Source organism: Sinocyclocheilus anshuiensis, unplaced genomic scaffold, assembly GCF_001515605.1.
Source record: "Sinocyclocheilus anshuiensis isolate Anshui unplaced genomic scaffold, SAMN03320099.WGS_v1.1 scaffold1746, whole genome shotgun sequence".
Classification (NCBI taxonomy): domain Eukaryota; kingdom Metazoa; phylum Chordata; class Actinopteri; order Cypriniformes; family Cyprinidae; genus Sinocyclocheilus; species Sinocyclocheilus anshuiensis.
In genome coordinates, this window is record NW_015545562.1 from 145,977 (window position 1) to 166,652 (window position 20,676).

Consider the following 20,676-nt stretch of genomic DNA (forward strand, 5'->3'; position numbering starts at 1 on the left):
GTGGGGGCGTGTTTAAACGAGGTGTTTTAGGTAGGCATGGTTGACTCTTAACTTTTATAAAGAATATCTCTTTGGATTTGAGACTTTAGTCTTTGCAACTTTACAGATCTTCTTTATGCACCAAGAGCTTGTAACACTCCAAAGAGAAAGGAAAAATCGAAGTCGCATCATATGACCCCTTTAAAGGCAATTCCACTCAAGCGCATATGAAGCCCTTGTGGACTCTGCTTGGATAAGTGTTTTTGTCAGGCAGTGTTTTCTTTTACATTTGCAGTCAGGTGAAACTGAGTGACAGCAGAAACCTTTTCTGCGAGGTGCACATGCACATGGAGCAGCTAGGACTCTAGACGAGCCTCATACCATCAGACATATTACTCATAAAGGCGTTCTGCTGATGTTGGCACAATATATATATGGAACATAACAAATTCTGGCCCCCTGTAACTTGGATGGTGCTTGGATTCAAATGTTCAAACATGCAGAATGCGCTCAGTTTCACACTATGTAGGTGTGGGAAACACTTTATAATACCTTTAATTAATAAATCATCATTTTCAGTGTAATATTATATTTATCAATATGTAGCCATACATAACCATGCATATATTGCAGCATACTGAAAAATGTAAGCACTAGTTTCCAATATAATATAATATAATATAATATAATATAATATAATATCTTTAATGAAATGAATCATAAAATGTTGCCAAATTATTGTCTTACTACAAATACATATAGTAGAAAGGGTCATCGCTCTACTCTTCACAGGCTCAATGACAATATCCTTTGGTTAAAGTTTACTATATATTACGATTATTTGAAACAAAAGGAAAATCGAAGTGTAAAATACAATACATGTGCCCTTGAATGCTCAGTAAAGTTGTCAATCAGGATGGGTTAAACTTTGAAATTCCCCCCACACATAAAGATGTTACATACCTTTCTCAGCAGGCAGCAGATCCTCTCAATATTTCGAAGTCTTTCACGCTGTTAAGAGAAATAAATATCTGTTAAATCTCCTATAACACCTAAAATGCCAATCTCAAGGACAACTGGTATGAAGGCCACAACCTTCAACTGCTAAAATGTTGATGTGATGCATCAAAGAAGAAGGAGTAGAGGAGTAGATTTTAACTAGGCTTAAAAGTGTATATGCGTTCACACAATAGGTGTTTGTGGCACAGTAGTTATGGCTTTGACATGCACTGCTGCCTAAGGCTCTTATCTTCCCTCGGCTCCTGGCCCGTGTTCCCTCACAGAATCACAGAGCACTATACACTGGCAAGGACATCAAGGGACTTGCATTTAGAAAAACAACTGCCAAGAGGTGGAAAAAATGGCAGGGAGATTGTTGAATGGCATGTGAAAATGGCATATGGCGATTATATATGAAAAGTGGAAAAGGAAAAGTGGCGGTACTCTCCAGGGGACAATGTTTCAAAATCTATTTTTATATATACACGCCCAGACATAGTAGTTCATGGTTTATCATTTAATCCCATGTGTGCAATGGAATAAATCTAATTCAACAGAGATCTCAATGCAAAGTCTGAAGATTTAAACCAGGTTAGAGTTTTTTTTTATTTTTTACGTTTACTTTTTTTTTTTATTTACTTTCTCTGCATGCCTTTTCTGTCATATATGCACTATGGAATAATTTTTCATATTTAAAGCACAAAAAGCAGCAGAACTCAATAGGAGGCATTTATGGACATGTGTTAAGGTACAAATAAATCTTACATGAGTAACACAGAAGAAAAATGGCAGCACTTTGCCTAAAAGAGCACTGTTCATATGCCACATATGGCAAGAGTGCAAAGATGCTGTTTTCTTACATACATAAGTCTAAACATACATATTTGATTGCTATTTTTGAAATTCACATTAACTTCATACAACTCAATACATTATTTACACTACTAGCCTGCACAAGTAAATAATTAAATAATCTGTACTGTTATTCACTGATCCACAGAACCACCCATAGTGACCACTACAACACTCCTACTCAGCAAGAATACTTTCTTTATCACAAATGGCCTTGTTAGTCAGTTTAATCACACACACACACACACACACACACACACACACACACAAGCTAATGATGATGCTGCATTCTTTTCCCATATGTTTTTACATGTACAGATGATTATTTTCAGACAGAGGAAATTTAATATTTATTTACTTACTTATTTTTTACAGTGTATTCCAGATAACACATGGGAGAAAAACTTTGTAATAACCTAATTTTTCATTTAATATAAGATGTGTCCAGGCTCAAATAATATGCAGTATAATATATTGAAGAAAAAAAGGTTGTTTGATTAAATATATTAACATATAACATAATATAATATAATATATTTATAAAAAATGTATATGATATATTACTAATTAAAACTGTTTTACTACAGTTATCTTGCAATATATTTATCAAAGACACAAATAATTCCACTAGTAAAAAATGTGGCATTACGCTTGTTTGCTGAATTTGTGAAAAGTAATTGATATGCAGCTATTTTCCCAAAGTTTCCTCAGTGCATTTTTAAACAGTTTTTTCAAGGCTTTGATTGGCAACCTCCCACTCTCTTGTTCCAGCACACAGCTGTGTTTCAGAGATCACACCAAGCATCCATGAAAGTTACACTCAACTCTCGGCCTATTTTTGGACCGCACCTCATTTTAGTTCATCCAAATTTGCTTAAGACATTTTTCACACCATTCCTCTTCAACAACAGCATGCAAATATATTCCACTGGCAGCTATAGCGACTGGAGATAACTGCAGCCATATCAGCACTTTTAATTAGCAGGCAATTAGACTCAGCTCCCTTTGAAATATTCGTCAGCACAAATTCTGCCTGACAAGTGCTGGCATACAGTGTAAACAATATATTAAATATAGGACAAAGAGTCAATACAGCAGCGAGAATATTATGTTCTTGAGCCATGCAATCTGCAGTGTACAAATGGGTAATCTTTGACGGACATACAAATGCAAACACAGCAGAAGTGAGTCTGTCATCTCTGTAGCACAAATAATATTCAGCATCTATAATGATGGCATGAAAAGAGCATGAACAGATGTGATCAAAAGCTGAGCCTCTGAACAAACTAATTTTGGTCACTTTAGACACTAGCCAAATTAGGCAGATGCCAACATGGATGTGTTGCTTGGCATCCCTCATACTCAAACCATGAACAAAAAAACAATTATAATAAAATATGGCTTAGAATACATTAAATAGGGGTTCATTTGCAGACAGTTTTTGCTGACCACAATCTGTTTTAGAAACCCGAAAAATCAATTGTCACTTTGCATCATGTTAATAATTTACACTTTTTTACTTTTATGAAAATAACTTATTGTATGAATAATTCTGGCTTGTCTAATGTCAAATCTAAAGCCGACGTGGTAGGTAATATTTTTACCATAAGTTCTGAATAGTAGACAATTAACTAATGTTTTATCAATCCTTCTGTAGCTCAACTGGTAAAGCTTGGCACTGAGTTTGATTTAAAGTGTATTGAATTTTGCTTACGTCTCTACAAAAGTAAATCTAAAAAAAACTGAGCTGATGTGTTGGAATGCTCATATTGCCATCATGCAAGCAACATAATGATACCTTTAATTTAGTGTTGTTTTACATTGAAATCGGCCACATGCATGGTAATGTCTATCTCGAACATTAGCATGATAAAATATTAAAAGCTTGCACGCATCAGGCAGCGCAGCAGATACAAATTTCATCTAATGAGCTCATAACGTTAACATGAAAGATGCCTCGTTTCAACACATAAAGAAAACTCATCAAGGATTATTAGAGAATCTTATAAAAGAATAGCATCAGAAGTGTTTAATTGCTGGAGAATTATGTCTTGAATGCCGCCACAGAATTAGCCGGGCAGCGGCAGTCAAGGACAGTTAAATGTGACGGTTCTGCTAGCTCTCGCTCTCTGATTTATCAGTGATATTAAAGTTTAAAATGTTTAAGCTCACTAATTTGTGTTAGATTTATGCTTAAAACAAGAAAAATGCTATTTTCCAAATGGGGTAAGAAAAACTGTGTTATCTTATGATAATATCTTTAGCAATTTTGGTTCTCTAGTGAATGTATCTTGTTTCAAAGATTTTTAGATATTATCTGCTACAAAACAAGTTGCAAATTGAGTAAACATTTTTAAGTGAATAATCATAATTAATCTCTATTAATTGCATCTAACATTAAAATATGTGATAATAATTGCACATTGAATCCCCAAATGAATATAGAATCAGCATAAAGATATTACATAATTTTACATAAAATATAACAAAATATAAAATATCACATACAATTACATAATAGCATCTTTTATACTATCAAAGCCAGTCTCACCAATATTGTTATTACGAACAGTGTTACTGATACTGCTATTATTTATATATTTTTACTATTAATTTTTGCTTAAACAAGGGGAAAACTGCTTGCCAATGAGGTAAGCAAAATAAACTTAATTCAAGATTCTCTATTCTGTCTCATCTTATGCTAATATCTGTTTACTATCAAGTACTATCAAGGCCAGTCTCACAGATATCTTTACCAATACTGCTGTTTTTTTTCCCCTCAGTTTCTGAAGAACAAATTAATATTTATAGCCATTCAAGTATTGCTGATCACAGGGTACATGCAGACTGTGTTGTTTTGATACAAACAGCATAAGCATAATAAAACATTAGCCTATACCATCGGAAATAAAAAAGAACAAAAAAACAATGCTGCATTAATTGTGTGAATTATTGCATCTATATTAATTGCATTAAATTAATTCTCAGCCCTAAAATCTACTCATGAAGAAATAATTTTGCGAAAAGCACGTTAATGCCAGATATAAAAGGAGCCTGAGGGACTGAACACACTGACTGCAGCACTACTGTGCAGACTAGAGTCATAAGGGGAGCTCCAATGAGAATCACAGGATGAAGTCCTGACTTCCTCCCAGCTGAAGACTGACAGAAGCCACCAATTAGCCATGCAGGGTGTGAGATTGACTTGAATGGGTGGTGAGATCAGCTAGGAGGCCATCAATCTTTTAGCACCCCCACCTTCCAGATCCTCCATAGTTCCCTCCAGTCTGACATAGAGAGCGTGTATCTTTTACTTTGACACTTTGTTTGGAAGACAGCAATAAATTACCACTACAGAAGTTTTGTGCGGAGCGGATACGTGACTCAGATACTTTGTCTACACGTCACAGTGAGACTTTCCAACAAGTCCAAAAGACCAAAAATATCTGCATTCGCTTGTGCCTCTTGCTTTGTTTTCTGTCACTATGTAGCCTGGCGAGGTATCAAGCACACACATGTAAATTATTTTGCAATGCTGGCATATAGAATGACAATGTTGTTCTAAACTTTTGGATAACAGTTGGTGTATCCAAAAAGCTGGAAAAGTTGCCTCAGCTTGAATTAATTAGCGAGATTAAAGCTGCCAGGGCCTCCAGCAGAGGAAAGACAACACATAGACAGCTGCTCTATGGATTATTCATGCAATGCTGCGGATGACAGGAAATGTTTCAGAGTTTGGGATAGGCAACACACCTGGTGCCTGCAAAAGATCAGAGGGCTTGCTAAAATATTTTCCCACCATAAACAAATAAACACAGGCACGCATACAAATTCATTAGTTTCCATGGAAGTGCAGGAAAGGGCAATGAATCAAATGATCAAGTCCATTATTTGCATGACTTACCGCATGAAGTGGATTGCCCTGATCGATCGGCACCTTGAAGTCTGCCTGAAGCTCATCAAAGGCTGTTATCTGAAAACCCAAAGAAGAAAAGGGAACACGATCATTATCTTCAGGCTAGACACATGGATTTGCAGCGTTTGTGTGATTTTCAAGGATATGTGCTCCTTTTATTACTTTGATTCATCCTCCATTATTTCAACATCTCATTGGCATAGCAGAAGTTGAGCTGGGTGATACAACTGAAATATGTTGTGTACTGTTATTAATCATTTTATATATATATATTCATTTATATATTGTAGAATGAGATACATAAAAGACCACATGTGATAAACTTGAATATTAAGGTTCTTGAGTTCACAACATCTTGAAATCTTTAATATATTATGAATATCCAGTATATCATGATGGTGAAAGTAGTGTTTGATGTGACAAAAATTATACAGATTGAAAAGGCATATGAAATTATCGCCTTTAGTAAGTACATTAGAGCAAATAGGGTCTTATGGTACCTATTGGCTATAGCTCATGCACAAGGCAAGAGAAGCCTAAATTAAAGTTAGATCAAATTAGACAAGCTTATTTCCCCTTTTACAGACCAAACTGCCCTGTCCTCCTACACTACCTCTATAGTATATCAATGCTGTCTCAATTCTGAAGGCGACATGAGCAGTAAAAATGGGGTTTGATTTTAACTGCTTTTCTGCTTGGCTGTCAGATAAGTGTGTGCGGTGTAACCGCTACATAACCAGAAAAAAAAAAAGCATTACATACACGTTTTAAATCTGGCCATCCTTTAATAATCACATTTAAACTTGCACCATGAAAGGGGGATCATTGAACCATATAAGCTACACAAGTGACATAAATAACTGAACACTGTTCATAAATGTTGATGAAGCATAAAAACCACTTAAAACGGGTTAAATTAAAATAAGGCCGGGTTTAAACCTGACAGCAGCATGTGAATCTTAATCATAGTTGTGAAATTCAAAATGCCTTCCAGAAAGAAAATCAACAAAGAATGTAACATGTGCACATTGCATCCATGTGGAAACACTGCTGTTTTGTTCCCTATGTGACATCAGTTTACCCATCTGGGGATTACGTTGTATTGAAAAAAGCTGAGCTGACTGGAGAACTGTACTTGTATATAAATATACTCGTAATGCACAGAATAGAATTGTTGCTCAGTAAACTCTGTCTTTAATATTTAAAATTAGTAGATGTGATTTCCTCAAACATTCTCATATTTATCATGATTATAACACAATATGTTGCCAGTAAGAGGGAATTGGGCTGTGAGAAATTATAGATTTCTTTTTGATTGCCTGCTGTAATGTCTACAAATGATATCATGCTTGCCCTAATCCATCACCTCATCCTCTAACCCAATGCCTATTATTTCCAAAATTGTGTTAATACCACTTCTTAGTGGTATTACCCAAGATTTTGGGTTATAGACCTTCCTAATACTACTAGCTTGCGTAAGCCCTTCCTAATACTAATAGCTTGAGTAAACCAAATGACAAAACCAACATAGGCTCATTGGAAATTTTGTTGCTCAAAAACTACATAAACAAACCTATACATACAATTCACTCAGATTCCAGATAAAATTACCGATTAGCAGTAAAACACCAACAACTTTTATTTATTTTCACACAAATTATGGTATTATGAGAGTTACAATACTATGTTATGACAAAACACTTTTTCCATAGTGTATAATTTGTAAACTAATACATTTTTACATTTGCATCACAACGGGTTTAATATGTATGGCTTTTCTGATGTAGTAAACTTGCTCGGTAGCACCCCCGGTAAGCACTGGAATTGCAATGCAGACTGCAGAGCATTTCAGGTATCCTGTGAATCGTGAGTCACGATAAAATAGTTGAAAAATAGCTGAAAACTATTATTCTTGTAAAAGCAAGCTTTTGCTTACACTACTGGTAAGATTTAGGGTAGAGTTTAGTGTAGGTGGTGTGTTATTTTCAAATGCAGTAGACAGAGCATTAACCTGTTTTTGTGAACATAGACGTAACTGAAAATCTAGTCTGTATAGTAAAGATGTTTGTTCTAAAAGGACTGTTTGAAAAGTTTGTTTGAAAAGGACTGTGTTCATATTTTGGCATTATTCAAGTCATGTCAGCACGTATAAGCCTATTTAACACAGTTCCCCTTGTAGCATAATCAAGTTGTCCTCCAATGTTTAACAAGAGCTCTTCGAAGTACAGTAGCTTGCGGGATTGATTTTTGAATTAAATGTGCCACAATTAGGATGACCACTATACATCTCAATAATACATTTAAAACTTAGACATAGACATGACATAGACAATCTGTTAAATACTGTTCTAAACTGTGCATCTTTGCCAAACGTTTTGTGGACACTACTGTGTTGGTTTCCACTGGCTGTGAAAGTGGAATCGAAACATCTGCTGAGGGAACTTTTGACTCTCAGTGTTAGTTAAGCTAATGTGGGGATCATTTCCCCTCAGATGTAGAATAACACACAAGGGGAAATATGCAGATTAGGCATCTCTTTAGATCCCTTTGAAAAGGACGGATTCTTCCATGCTCGTAATCTAAGTTAAGGAAAGTTAAAGAAAGATAGGTTTAGCAGTGTTTGAAAACTTCACTTTTAAAAGGTGCTGTAAGAGATTTCAAGGATTTTGCTATCTTTCACTAGACTTGCTGGTAGATGTTATTTATACCCGAAAGCTGAATTTTCACCAGTCGTTATTTCAGTCTTCAGTGTCACGTGATCCTTCAGAAATCATTTTAATATGCTGAATCAATGCTCAAGAAACATTTCTTATTATTATCAAGTTGTGCATTCCTAATATTTTGTGATACATTTGTTTCAGGATTCTTTGAATAGAAAGTTCCAAAAAGCGGCATTTATTTGAAATTTTTGTAATGTTAAATGTCTTTTCTGTCACTTTTGATCAATTTATTGTGTCCTTGCTAAATAAATATATTAATTCTTAAAAAAAAAAAAATCTTACATACCCCAAACTTTTGCTAACAATAAATAAATTACAAATATTATATAATAGTAGATGCTTTTCCAGTTTCTTTGTGGAGGGTTCTTAAAAGCGTGAAATGTACTTTATAGGATATTGTCCCTGTCTGCTGCTTTTCACACCACAGCTCAAGATAGTCCCTTGGGATTGTGTGCATTTGTGTGGTGCCATCAGCCGATAAGTACTGTCAGCATGATAATTGCATATATAAATAAGAATTTATGCGTTATTAAAAACAGAATCACTTGGATGTCACAAAGGATGTTGGTTGAAGGACACTTATCAACTAAAGTTCCACTGATATTCAGAATTTCCCAATGTCTTTGTCAGGGTTCTGTCACTTCGGTCTAGTTTATTCATGGTTTTGTGATGGAGTCCCGACACTCCCGTCTTGTCTTGTTTTCTTGTGAGCGTGCGACTTCGAGTGTGCTCGAGCCGTGCGCTTCTCTTGTCTGCGTGCCTTGTTTCATGTTGGAGCGTAGTGTTCGGATCCCGGCACTCATGTCTTGTTCAGATTCAGTTTCAGTTTGGTGTCGGGGTTTGGACACTCGCACTCCATGTTCTGTTTTGTTGTGGGAGCATGCGGTCTCGAGTTCGCTCGGGCCGTACGCTCTTCTGTCCTCGTGTCTTGTGGTGTTGCACGCAGCTCGTGTCTTCGGCTGCGTGCTTTCATGTTATGTCTTGTGCTGTGTAGCACGCAGCTTGTGTTTTTTATTGGCTGCGTGCTTTCATGTTGTCATGTCTTGTGTGAACACGCGGCTTATGAGTATTCTCATTAGCTGCGTGTTCGTGTCTTGTTTTGTTCAAGCACATGGCTTGTGACTGTTTTGCTGGCCTTGTGCTTGTGTTTTTGTTTTTGTTTTGTGAGCACATGGCTTTTGTTTTTGTTTCCTGTGTGCCATGTGCTCTCATGTCAATTGTCTAACCCACCCATCTTGTTACCTGATTATTGGTTAATTTGCCCCACCTGTGTTTCCATTATTACCCTCCTCATTTGCTCCCTATTTATTCTCCTTGTGTTTGCAGTCCTGTGCGAGTTCGTCGTTGAATGTTGTGTGTGCACCTTGTGTCCTGCCCTGCCTTGTCAGTCGGTTTCCCCAATGGGGTAGTTTCAGTTTGTTTTGTTTTATTTTTTATTAATAAAATCCCTAATTCCTTCTGCAATTGAGTCCTTGCCTCATCCATTCATCCCCGACCCTGACAGTCTTGGCATTCAGTAATCATGATTTTATAATAATAGGTCCTTTTTAAAGCGAATGCTGCTTTCTTTGATATGTCTGGGTGACAAACTGTTTCAGCATGGCTTAAAAGGACCGTGAGGAAGCTGTCTCATAATGCATATACTCTATATTCAGTGCATTCAATAAAAGCTTTGCTTCAAAACACTGTACACTATGTAACATCATGCTGAACCTACACTCGAAACCTAAAATGTATTCAATTTGCAGACGTGAAAGAGGGTCGACGTGTCAGGATTTTCCCATTGTGTGCCGATTGAATTAAGTCTATTAAAGATTCAAAAGCTGAAACCGCTGAGGACAGCATTTCTGCCTTCCTCACAAAATAACTGACAAATAAGACTTATTTTAGAATAACTGAAGGACAGTTTATTGGAAATAGATTGAGTTGAATGATCTCTTACGGAAAGGTCTGGGTCAAATCAATGTGATGTCCTCATAATTACCCCTTATTTAACCCTTGAGGCTATAATGTCTGTTGCTATGCAAAATTAAGCCTAGGGCAAACGACTGTGCTGACCCAAGTCTAGAGCAGTTTTGCAGTGCTGTGAATATGAGCCAGTGCTTTAATGCAGCTTTCCTCAAGGAAGAAAAAAACAGTATTACACCTTGCATAAAGTGCACAGACATAAAGGACAGCGTAACATCAAAACAGGTCAGGCACAAACTGCTGCAGGAAAATAACACTGACTGTGGCTTGTACAGTTGAACTGTATGGGGGTTTAACGCAAGTATGTGTTTCCTGAAATGGATAAACAGGATCTGACACAACCCACAAAGGTGTTTTGTCCATTAGAGAGATGGGAAACCCCAAAAAAGGTGTGCAAAAGAATTTCCTGACACAATCTGGCGCCACCAAGTCAGGATATGCACCAATGCTGTGACCCAAGTCTAATTTCACTATCAATTTACACTAAAATAATCATCAGTGACTTCTGAATTTGGTGATGTAAGACATGCCAGAGACATTCATAATATCAAGGAAGCTTTGATCTGGTGATGGACAGTTTTGTATGATGCAGCAACCTCTGCTCTAACACATGCATGCCATTCTGCAGCATAATTTCACAAAGCACGTCAAAGATGCAAACACTTACATGCCAGATCGCGAAGAAGATGAGAGAAGCACAGAGGACAAGGGAAAGCATATAGCAAAAGGCAGCGAAAGTGAACATAATTGAGAGGAAACTGGAAGGAAAATCTCCAGGAGAGAAGACGGTGCTCGAGCCAAGCTGGAATTAATGAATGGAAGCAGTTACAGGGCACGCGAGAGGGAGAGCATCGTGTTCTTCTTCAAAATATTTGCAACAATGTGTTGCAAACCTCGGCTCCAGTTGGCTGCAGTCGCTTTGCCATATTCACGAATGAAAAACAAAAAGTCCTGTGGTGTGTCGATTTTGCGCGAGTTGCAGCACTGTTGCGAAGTCCCTGCGAGATCAAGGCATTTGTGGACGGTTAAGCAAATGATGCATTAACATTGTCCCGTACGGTGTCGTTGGCAGTGATAGTCCATTAAAGATGCAGATTGTGCGCGGTGTCGACTTTGGACAAATGCAGAACTTTGAGTTAAAACACTGGCACACGGTCCTGGCGATCAGTTCACCTTCCCAAACCGAAGGCGCAAGAATACATGCCGGCTAACAGGTGGATTTAAAGAGCTCTCTCTCTCTCTCTCTCTCTTTGGCTCTCTCTTTCTCTGTCTCTCTCAAATCAGACACTGTGTCAAAGCAGGTCCCACAACATTACCTGCCATTACTTTTTAAAACAGCGACAGTTAATGACATGAAAATAAAAACAATTGTACCATTTTATTTAATCACAGTTATGACATTATCACTCACTACCCCTAAAACCAATTGTCCTCACACTATAACTCATGTATTTCATATAGATTGCATTATAAACAGAAATATATGGCCAATAGTCTATGTATGTTGTTAGGAATCACAACTTGCTATGTCCTGACAGAAAGAAGAGGGTCATTTTAAAAAATATCCCCCTTTTATAAGTTTTCACAGCTATAAATAACTCCTTCAGATATTTATAAAATTAGTTAATATAAAAGTCAGCCCTCATCCTGACAGGCCACTTTCCATATTTCATCTGCATTGAGTTAAGAAACATCACTCTGGCTCAGGCAATTGAATAGTTTTTGTTTCTTTTTTAAACAGCTAGTTATTCTTGTTACATAAACTTTCCATAGACTTCCTCTAGACTGTTATGTTCTAGTAGCCTGCAATAATCACTGCAGTCATAATAGGTATATACTTAATATTATAGCACACACAGTAAAATCCTTGTAAGGATAAATTACCTTCTTGCGACATCTTGCGTTTTGACAGGCTAAAGTCAGGCAAATGCAAATTATTTTACTACATTTTGTAACGTATCCTCCTCACAAACAAATAGACCGACAGAATTACCATGTGAATAAATAATGCATATTAGTAAGTTAATAATTAAAGAAATATATATAAGCTACGCAATCGATTTACAGTGCATTTGTATCAGACTCTAAAGGCTATTGTCAGTTTTGCTTATGTTCTCCTAGCAACGGATTATTTCAGTAGTTTTGTCTACAGCCTTTATCTCAATGTACAAAGATCACTGGTTCATTTAGCTACGTAATGAACACGAGGTAAGGTTTCCAGAATATATTTGGTCCATAGGCTATATAGGCAGTCTAACATTGATCTTTTATTTACTACAAAATATTTATCGTAGTCGCGTTGCTGTGGGCGCAAGTAGACGAAAATATTTTAAAAATGAGTCTCATTGCAACACTTGCTCGCATGTAATAACACTATAAATCCACTCTGAATTAATTTGTTTCTTAAAAAGTTGCGGCTTACGCCGCATCCGCACGAAGTGAATAGTGTTTTTGAGATATTTTTTTGTGTGCTTAAATAATTCATTAGCTTTTAATTAGCACTATTTCTAAAAATTTTGTGTAGACTAGGCTATTTTTTCATAGAAATACTTACAACACAATCAATAGCCTATAGGCCTACATTTACTTTAAGTTCAAAAAGTACTGCATAGCAGATCATTCCCCTTTTTTCCATCTTTCTTTTTTTCTCGTTACTTATAGTGAAATGTCACGGTGTCGCGATATGAAGGAACATACCGACTTCGGTGACTCATTCTGGAGTTTTGGAAAAGAGCAGGACTTCAAGCCTCATGTTAGACACGTTGAGCCTGTTCTCACTGAGTAACTACATGAATCAGTTTCTCTCCCATAAAGTATTAAAAATTGATTTAACTGCAGTTGAAGTTACTTGTGAATGACAGCTTTTCAATTTTCCGTTAGTGTTTGAAGCAGTAGAAGCAAAGGGTCAAAGTTGTATTGCGTAACCTGAATCGTAAATTGAACAGAATTTCTGAGTGGGACATATGAGAGACTCTTGAGTCTTAATTTTAAAGCTCTGAGGTTACAACATTACAGTTAACTGTGAGATTTGTGCTCCGTCTCTAGCCAATGTCAATATTTCAAATCAAGTCAAACTTAATGTCTATGTGTATCCTATGCTTGAGTTTTTTTCTTCTACACTACATTAAAATGATACCAATGGTTTTAGATGTGACCTTGACTGGAAATCCCAGTTGCGCTGGATACCTGAACCTCGATACAGCGATGCCCCATTTCCACACATCAAAGACATAAAATTTCCCAATGAAAGGAAATTGATGAGATCCTTCTCACGTGAGTCAGGCTTTGATCAGCAACGTCTATCTGTTCAAGTATTAATAAAATGATCTCTAGTGGCAGCTGTACATGAAAACTTTAATTGAAGTAATCACTAAGGATGTAACATCTAACACTTTTAACTCTTTCTTTGGAATTTGTCATTAGATTCTGGGATAATTTTTCAGAATCATTTATATTTATTGCCATGTCCATTTAGAGGCTAATACGGTGTCTGCATCTGAATGGAGCTTTTATCCAAACTTTGGACAGCCCAAGGCCTATCACGCTGGAAAGAGATGTTTTATGGATGGCATTAATCATACGAGAAGCATGAGATGCATTTCAGAAAATTCCCTGGAATCATCCATGGGGAGGAAAAAGCAGGGTAAGACATTATCAATGCTAATAATGTTACTCCCTGCTACTGTTCTTAACTATTCATATAAAGCGGAATTGTATTTAGTGAAGTGTAGTCAGTGCACCCTATGTTGTTTTAGGTCATGGGTAATTTATAATTTTTTTCTTACATACAGTACATAGTTTGAAACATTTATAGTCTGAGAGACATTCAAAACTCTAATAAATCACATCTTCTTGCTTTTTTCAGCCACAGACAAATGCAGCATCTACCTTTCAACAAAGGTCAGACCATTTCTAGTTCCTGAGTACAGCCCTGGCTTTCATAAATATGAATCATCACTGCGCACAGCCACTTTTGGGTAAGGACCAACATGCTTACTGTAGATGCAGTAAGATAGACCAAAAAGATGACTGTAGCCATGTTTTAATGCAAATTAACGAACAAAAAAAACTTCATGTGAAGGGATATATCAAAGTACAACATTTCAAAACTCCCCATTGAAAGTGAACATACAGACAGTCAACAGTTTCCATACAGAACTTTCACAGCACACAGCAGGGCAACTGAAAGATGCCCAAAGAAAAGGAAAACACAAAGGCTATAAATACACAAGAACCTAATGTTTTAACAAGACTAATTAACATGAAACATCTGGAAGACAAGAGTGAGGTGACAAAACTTGAGCACAGACACCGATATAATATTTTTTTTTACATATTTACTTGTATATTACTTCAGGTCCAGGCCTTTTGTCACATTTAAACCATTTATTCACCGAAAACCACCAACAAAAGATACCAGGTAGGTATAAGAAATTAAATTATGGTGACCTGCACCGTTCATGGCTGATAAGAAATATCTATGGAATTTCTTAAAGTGTATGTACTGTATATATTCACAGTGCACTGTATGCGGAGAAACATAAAATTTGTGCTCGAGATGAGGACATTCTTGAAGTCAAGAGGCTGAGTAGCTGGAGACCAGCACTAGACATCTATGACAGGACAGTTTTGCTGGACACCTAATTTGGAAGGTGTCAAACCATGCTTACATACTTATTGTTGTTATGTGTTGTATTGTTAGTGTGTTCTATTTTGTTTTGTTCTAGCGAAGTGTTGAAGCAAATAAAATGATTTTCTTTCTTTCAACACTACCTTATGGCTTTCCATTGAGTATATTTTACAATATTTTGATAGTTATTGTTCAGCTTCAGAACTTCACATTGGAAAGGGTTGAATCAGGACAAAATGCCATGGGCTTCAGACAGTGAAAATGATTTGACCTTTTCTTTCCCCTATTAGTTGGATGTCCGTCAAATAGATTTTCCTTAATTCCCTGACAAAGACAAATGAAGGTCTTTTCACTGTGCCAAAATTTAACTGCAGGATAGAACAGGGGACAGTTAAGTATGATTGTGTAGGGAAGAAGTTTGTAATAGTTAATAAAAGAGGAACAGAATCTCTTTCACTCTTCTTGTTTCATCACAATCTGAATTCACCGTACTGTATCATTCATACCCAGTATGATATAATAAGCAAACGTTCTATTGTAGTCAGTTCGTTCCTACACTGAACCGTATAATCTAATAGCAAAATAACTGTTCATAAACTGTTGTTTCATAAAATGAGGATCAAACCCAACTTGCTCTTTAAAGCATATTAAAGAAACCTATTTGCTTTTGTAAGAATTTCTGTGGTGGGCCATCTGTTGTGTTTTTATCTAGGGTAGTTTTGCTGCATATTCATTGTCCATATGGTTCATCCAAAAGGCAGATGAATAATACCCATGAGCTTCAACACTGTACAGCCTGTATGTTGCCATTGGTATGCATCCATACTTTCTCTGACCTCACACATCACGCTTTGATAATATGTATACATCATCTTTAACTTGTATCACATTTATGCAGTAGAGATAGATGATGTTGTTTCACTCTGATAACGCTATAAAATTTACATAAAATCTACCCACAGGGTTATACCAGCCCACAGTGCCATTCATATTTATATAGATCACAAATTTGGGGGCCATTAAGGAAGCTGTTTAGTCATTTTCGCCCCCAACTAAATGTGCTAGAAACCTTTTAGTGTATGCCACTTTTTGCAGTTTTCCTCCTATCATTAAGGGTCATTAAGGACAATGAAATGAATGAATGAGAAAATGAGACGGGTTGAATAGCATGTGACTATTTACTCCAGCCTTGTGCGGATACCTTTTGGGGGTCTGGGACCACCTGAAGCAATTTGGCATCCTGAACCTTGCACAGCACCTTACAGGTATTACCTTATCTGGTGCAAACAGGCCTGGCTGTTTTCTAGCACTTGCCAGTGAGACATTTCAGACCTGCTGCGTCACTGCAGTGAGATTGAATGTAAGGACCTTTTTGTTTTGTCAGGTGCTTCTGTCTTCTCAAGAAAAAAGTGAGTCCAAATGCACAGATGGAGGTCTTACAGATTCACACTGGTTGATTTTCTATGGCATTTTAGAGTGCATGACCATACATTAAAACATTGTGGAATTTGGCTCATAGGCTACTACACTTTATAGCTACTGGCAATAAAACATGGACATATAGGTAAAAGCGCAGACTTGTCCTTTAACATGATTTGTTCCATCCAAATAATTAAATTCGTGCAATCGAATCAGTCAAATTTACATGAATCTTTCAAAATGATTTGTTAACTGGTTCATTGAAAAGAATGATTCATTCACAAATTGGACATCGATATCGGGTCTTTTTCACTACTAATTCAATTTAGCCTACTCTCGGCTCCTGATTCATTACAAGGCTTCCTCCCTGAAATATTGTTAAATAAAAAGTAAATGCTTTGGAATATAGTGGCGTAAAATTAAAAGTTTCCCAAAATGAAAATATATATATTTTTTGTCATAGCATGCTGCAAAATACATATATGTGGCTTATGAAACTAAATGCTTTCCAATAAACTCTATTTCTATTAAAATCATAGGCTGTTGATAAACTTTTTAAATATCCCAGTTGATAAATAATGAATAAGCATTTCATGAATCACGTAGGCCTACTTAATAATTTATTTCTCTACCTGACCAATAACCAAATAATGTTTGTTTAAAAATGGATCCTGTTAGGCTCTTTGAACCTATAAGAAAGAAAGAAAGAATAGCAGTGAAAGCTGTGAAACTGCACAACTTCTACATTTTAAAGATTTGAACCACAGATACAATTCATTTGTTCACTGTCCCTATAGTCGATCCTGCTTTAATGGAGCCAATTAAAGTAGAGCGGGTCGACATAGCGCCGCCTCCATTGCCCCATCCCAGTTTTTCAGGCTGCAGTTTTGTTTCGATTTTTTCCCCTTTGTAATCACACCCCAGTCACCAGAGGGCGCTGTTTCCAGAGTTGTAGTTCCTGTAGTCAGAAAGTGTAAAACAGTTCTATTAAGGTAAGAAAATACTGCAGCTAAGTGTGGATGACGAGACTTGCTGTAATCCTCCTTCCAGTTTTGTTGTTTTGTAGAAATTTGAGCATTTTTGAGTATGGTCAGATCTGGGCTTTTAGGTTTGCCCAATTTGTTTCGATTTTTTACCCTTTGTAATCACACCCCAGTCACCAGAGGGCGCTGTTTCCAGAGTTGTAGTTCCTGTAGTCGTGTAAAACAGTTCTATTAAGGTAAGAAAATACTGCAGCTAAGTGTGGATGACGAGACTTGCTGTAATCCTCCTTCCAGTTTTGTTGTTTTGTAGAAATTTGAGCATTTTTGAGTATGGTCAGATCTGGGATTTTAGGTTTACCCAATTTAGTATGCATGAACAAGTCAGTATGCAACGTCTTTGATGACAAGATGGCATAACACAGTGGTTAAAGAGATCAAGAGTGATTGTTTGAGTCCATTTGTAGGCCATTTCGAGCCATTTGAAGTAAATAACATGCTCATTTCTCTAGATATTTTGTTTACCGTTTTGTCTCATCTTAAGAAAGGTGAATTGAGGGTAAATCAAGAATGCCATTGGTGAAGCCCATTATACTCATATTTTGACCATTCATGTTCAAATTGCATTTTTGATATTATGTGAAAAATTATTTGATTTTTTTCTGACAGGCTAGAGTCTCGTGACATTTCAAGAATGGCTTTCCTCCTAGTAACACTTTTAACATTGTGACAATCTTTAAAGCCGGTGACAAGCTCCCTTGAGAATTTCTAAGCTCTACAGATCACCTTTTGAGCGCATTTATGTCAAAAGGGGAAGACAAATCTCTGGCACAAAAGTGCACAGAGCACATCAGAGATCTTGCATCACTTATAGCATACTAATTTGACATCCTCTAGTGGAATAAAAGCATTCAGAATATGAGAGGAGCAATTAAATGCATCTCAAGCCGAAGTTTATTTTTTTAAATGCGACGAGAGGCATTCAGTGGAGACGTTAATTTGCACTTGGTGTAATTGCCACCAATACATGTATTTCTTTATATGTTTATCTTTTTATGCATCTTTGAAGACTAATTTAGAGATTTTCTGATTGGCTGGTTGTTGAAATGGGGTGATTTCTGTTCCAAACCACAGGCGCAGGGCCCCAGAGCATATTGATTTACCCATGATCGCTCATTGATCCTTCACCATCAGAGAAACACCATACACAGCATTCTGTCAGGATTTGTTTCTGACAGTGGCACTGCTGTACACTGACAGTATTAAGTGGAGTGCCTCCTGATTAACTAACAGCGCTGTCTAAACAAGGCTACTGAACTGATAGGATCTCTGGTTAAATGCAGCCAAGGAAAAGTACTACTAAGGGGTAATGGTGGTTCCTACTGTGTTCATGAAATATTAATGAAAGCTTTTCCAAATTTTAAATCTCATTTACTTGGGAAATTGTCATTAGCATGGGTCGCCAGAAGTCATAAGCTTAATTTATTCAGACGTGAGTGAGGTCAGTGCAATCTCTAATGCATTTTAGTAATTGTTCAGGCATATGTCAACTTGACAGCTGTTTTTATTCTCTGATTGTACATTGATTTGATCAGTGGAGATTCAGTGGAGACGGTGGAGATCATGGTACAATTCTGAGACACCACAAGTGAAAGTTGTTTTTATTGAAGCAACCACTAGATGACACTGTTCATTTTCTCTTTGCATTTGAGAATCAAAATCTTATCTTACTGGCAAAATGTAGCTTTGTGAATGCAGAATGCAGTGTAAAACCTTTTTTTTTAAATCATAATATTTTATTATTTTCCAGTAAAAATATTGAAGCATCCCTAAAACTAGATGCATTTAAACAAAATCGAGATATAATATTAAGAAAATTCTTTCAGCATTTACATGTATATCATTCTCTAAACCCCTATGGCATTCTTTCTCGTGGAACACAAAATGTTAGTCAACTAGCAAAATATCTGAAATATGAAATCTTGTTTCCACCACAATATAATTAATTTTATCTCACAATTTGCATCTTGCAATTCTGACTTTTCTTGCATCATTTTTTTGTTTTTTTTTGCCATGGAATTAAAAAGGTGTCAGTAATGAGGTGAATTAATGTCAGTAAAGTCGCGATTTTTTTCTTCTTCTAACAATTCACATTTTTTTTGTAGTTTATGTGAGATTGGTAGGATTGTGTGAATTTATACTTTATCTCGCTATTCTTCTTTCTCAGTGTCAGACATTCTGCTAAATCTCCTTTTATGTTCCACACCAACCCATGTATGTAAGAAGAGGCCTTTCAGAAGATCACTATCTTTATTCCAGTTTCATTGAGTGAGTGTTTAAATCAAATGCACCACAGGCCTTGCAAAGTCAAACCCAGCTGAAGCCGCACCATGTGTCTGGGCACTGCTCTAATTTGCCCATCGCATGAGCCAATCTGTGTAGGACACTGTCTGCTGGATCAGCACTTTATCTTCAGCCCACAATACTCGCAGAGCTCATGCCTCCTCTCCTCCATTACTCCACTGTTCGTGTCTTTTGTTATTTTGCTCTGTTCCCCTGCATTCACTTATGGCCTGTACTTTTTAATTTAGCTTTAGTGGTTAGTGGAGCCAGCAGTCAGCCTTCTGAATATACAGCTACTGTGGACTATTAACTTGTGTCCTTATACAAGCTGCAAGTTCACCTTGATGGAAAAGCACTGATAATCAATACTATACAGAAGTGATAGAATGCAGTAATTACTTGAGAAGTATAGCTGAATGGAGTATATTAGTGTTTTTGAGTGTTTTCAGTGAGCGAATCATGGTTGCCCTTGGTCACATTAAAATCCATGTGTGCATTGACCCAGTGTACACTGTGATGATGTTTGGATGAATGAAAATACATTTGAAGGTGGTCTAGGATGGACTCTGACCACATTTAATGAAGGTTAATGCAAATGCATAGATAAGCAATGAGGTTACACTGCAAATAATGTATTTGACTCTTGAGTCTTTCTTGACTTTTTTTGTTGTTGTTCTGGTCTTGTAACGTGGACAAATCCTGTGCTTTTGCATTTTGCTCAATATGCTATTATTTACCGAATTATTTCACTTTATTATTTCACCTGGAATCATGTTTATGCATTTTTTTCTCACCAAAAATAGCATTTTATTTTATTTTCACCTTTTTTTATGCCTTTTAAAATCTGTATTAAATGAAATCTTATTGTGA

General features: G+C 36.6%; 2 protein-coding genes across 2 annotated transcripts in view; one reads left to right on the plus strand and one right to left on the minus strand.

Moving 5' to 3' along the window:
- The window catches only part of LOC107698322 (protein cornichon homolog 3-like), a 28,603-nt gene extending 16,987 nt beyond the window's left edge, over window positions 1–11,616 (minus strand). Inside the window, exons 1-3 of the mRNA XM_016499281.1 lie at window positions 11,102–11,616; window positions 5,735–5,803; window positions 943–990 (exon numbers count right to left, since the gene is read on the minus strand). Of these exons, the coding sequence (XP_016354767.1) occupies window positions 943–990; window positions 5,735–5,803; window positions 11,102–11,179 (195 nt within the window). The 5' untranslated portion in view covers window positions 11,180–11,616. The remainder of the gene's footprint in view (window positions 1–942; window positions 991–5,734; window positions 5,804–11,101) is intronic.
- Window positions 11,617–13,117: 1,501 nt separating this feature from the next.
- LOC107698312 (spermatogenesis-associated serine-rich protein 1) lies at window positions 13,118–14,415 on the plus strand. The gene is made up of 4 exons (XM_016499270.1): window positions 13,118–13,215; window positions 13,583–13,707; window positions 13,910–14,077; window positions 14,300–14,415. The coding sequence occupies exons 1-4, from the start codon at window positions 13,118–13,120 to the stop codon at window positions 14,413–14,415; spliced, it is 507 nt and encodes a 168-aa protein (XP_016354756.1).
- Window positions 14,416–20,676: the final 6,261 nt, after the last annotated feature.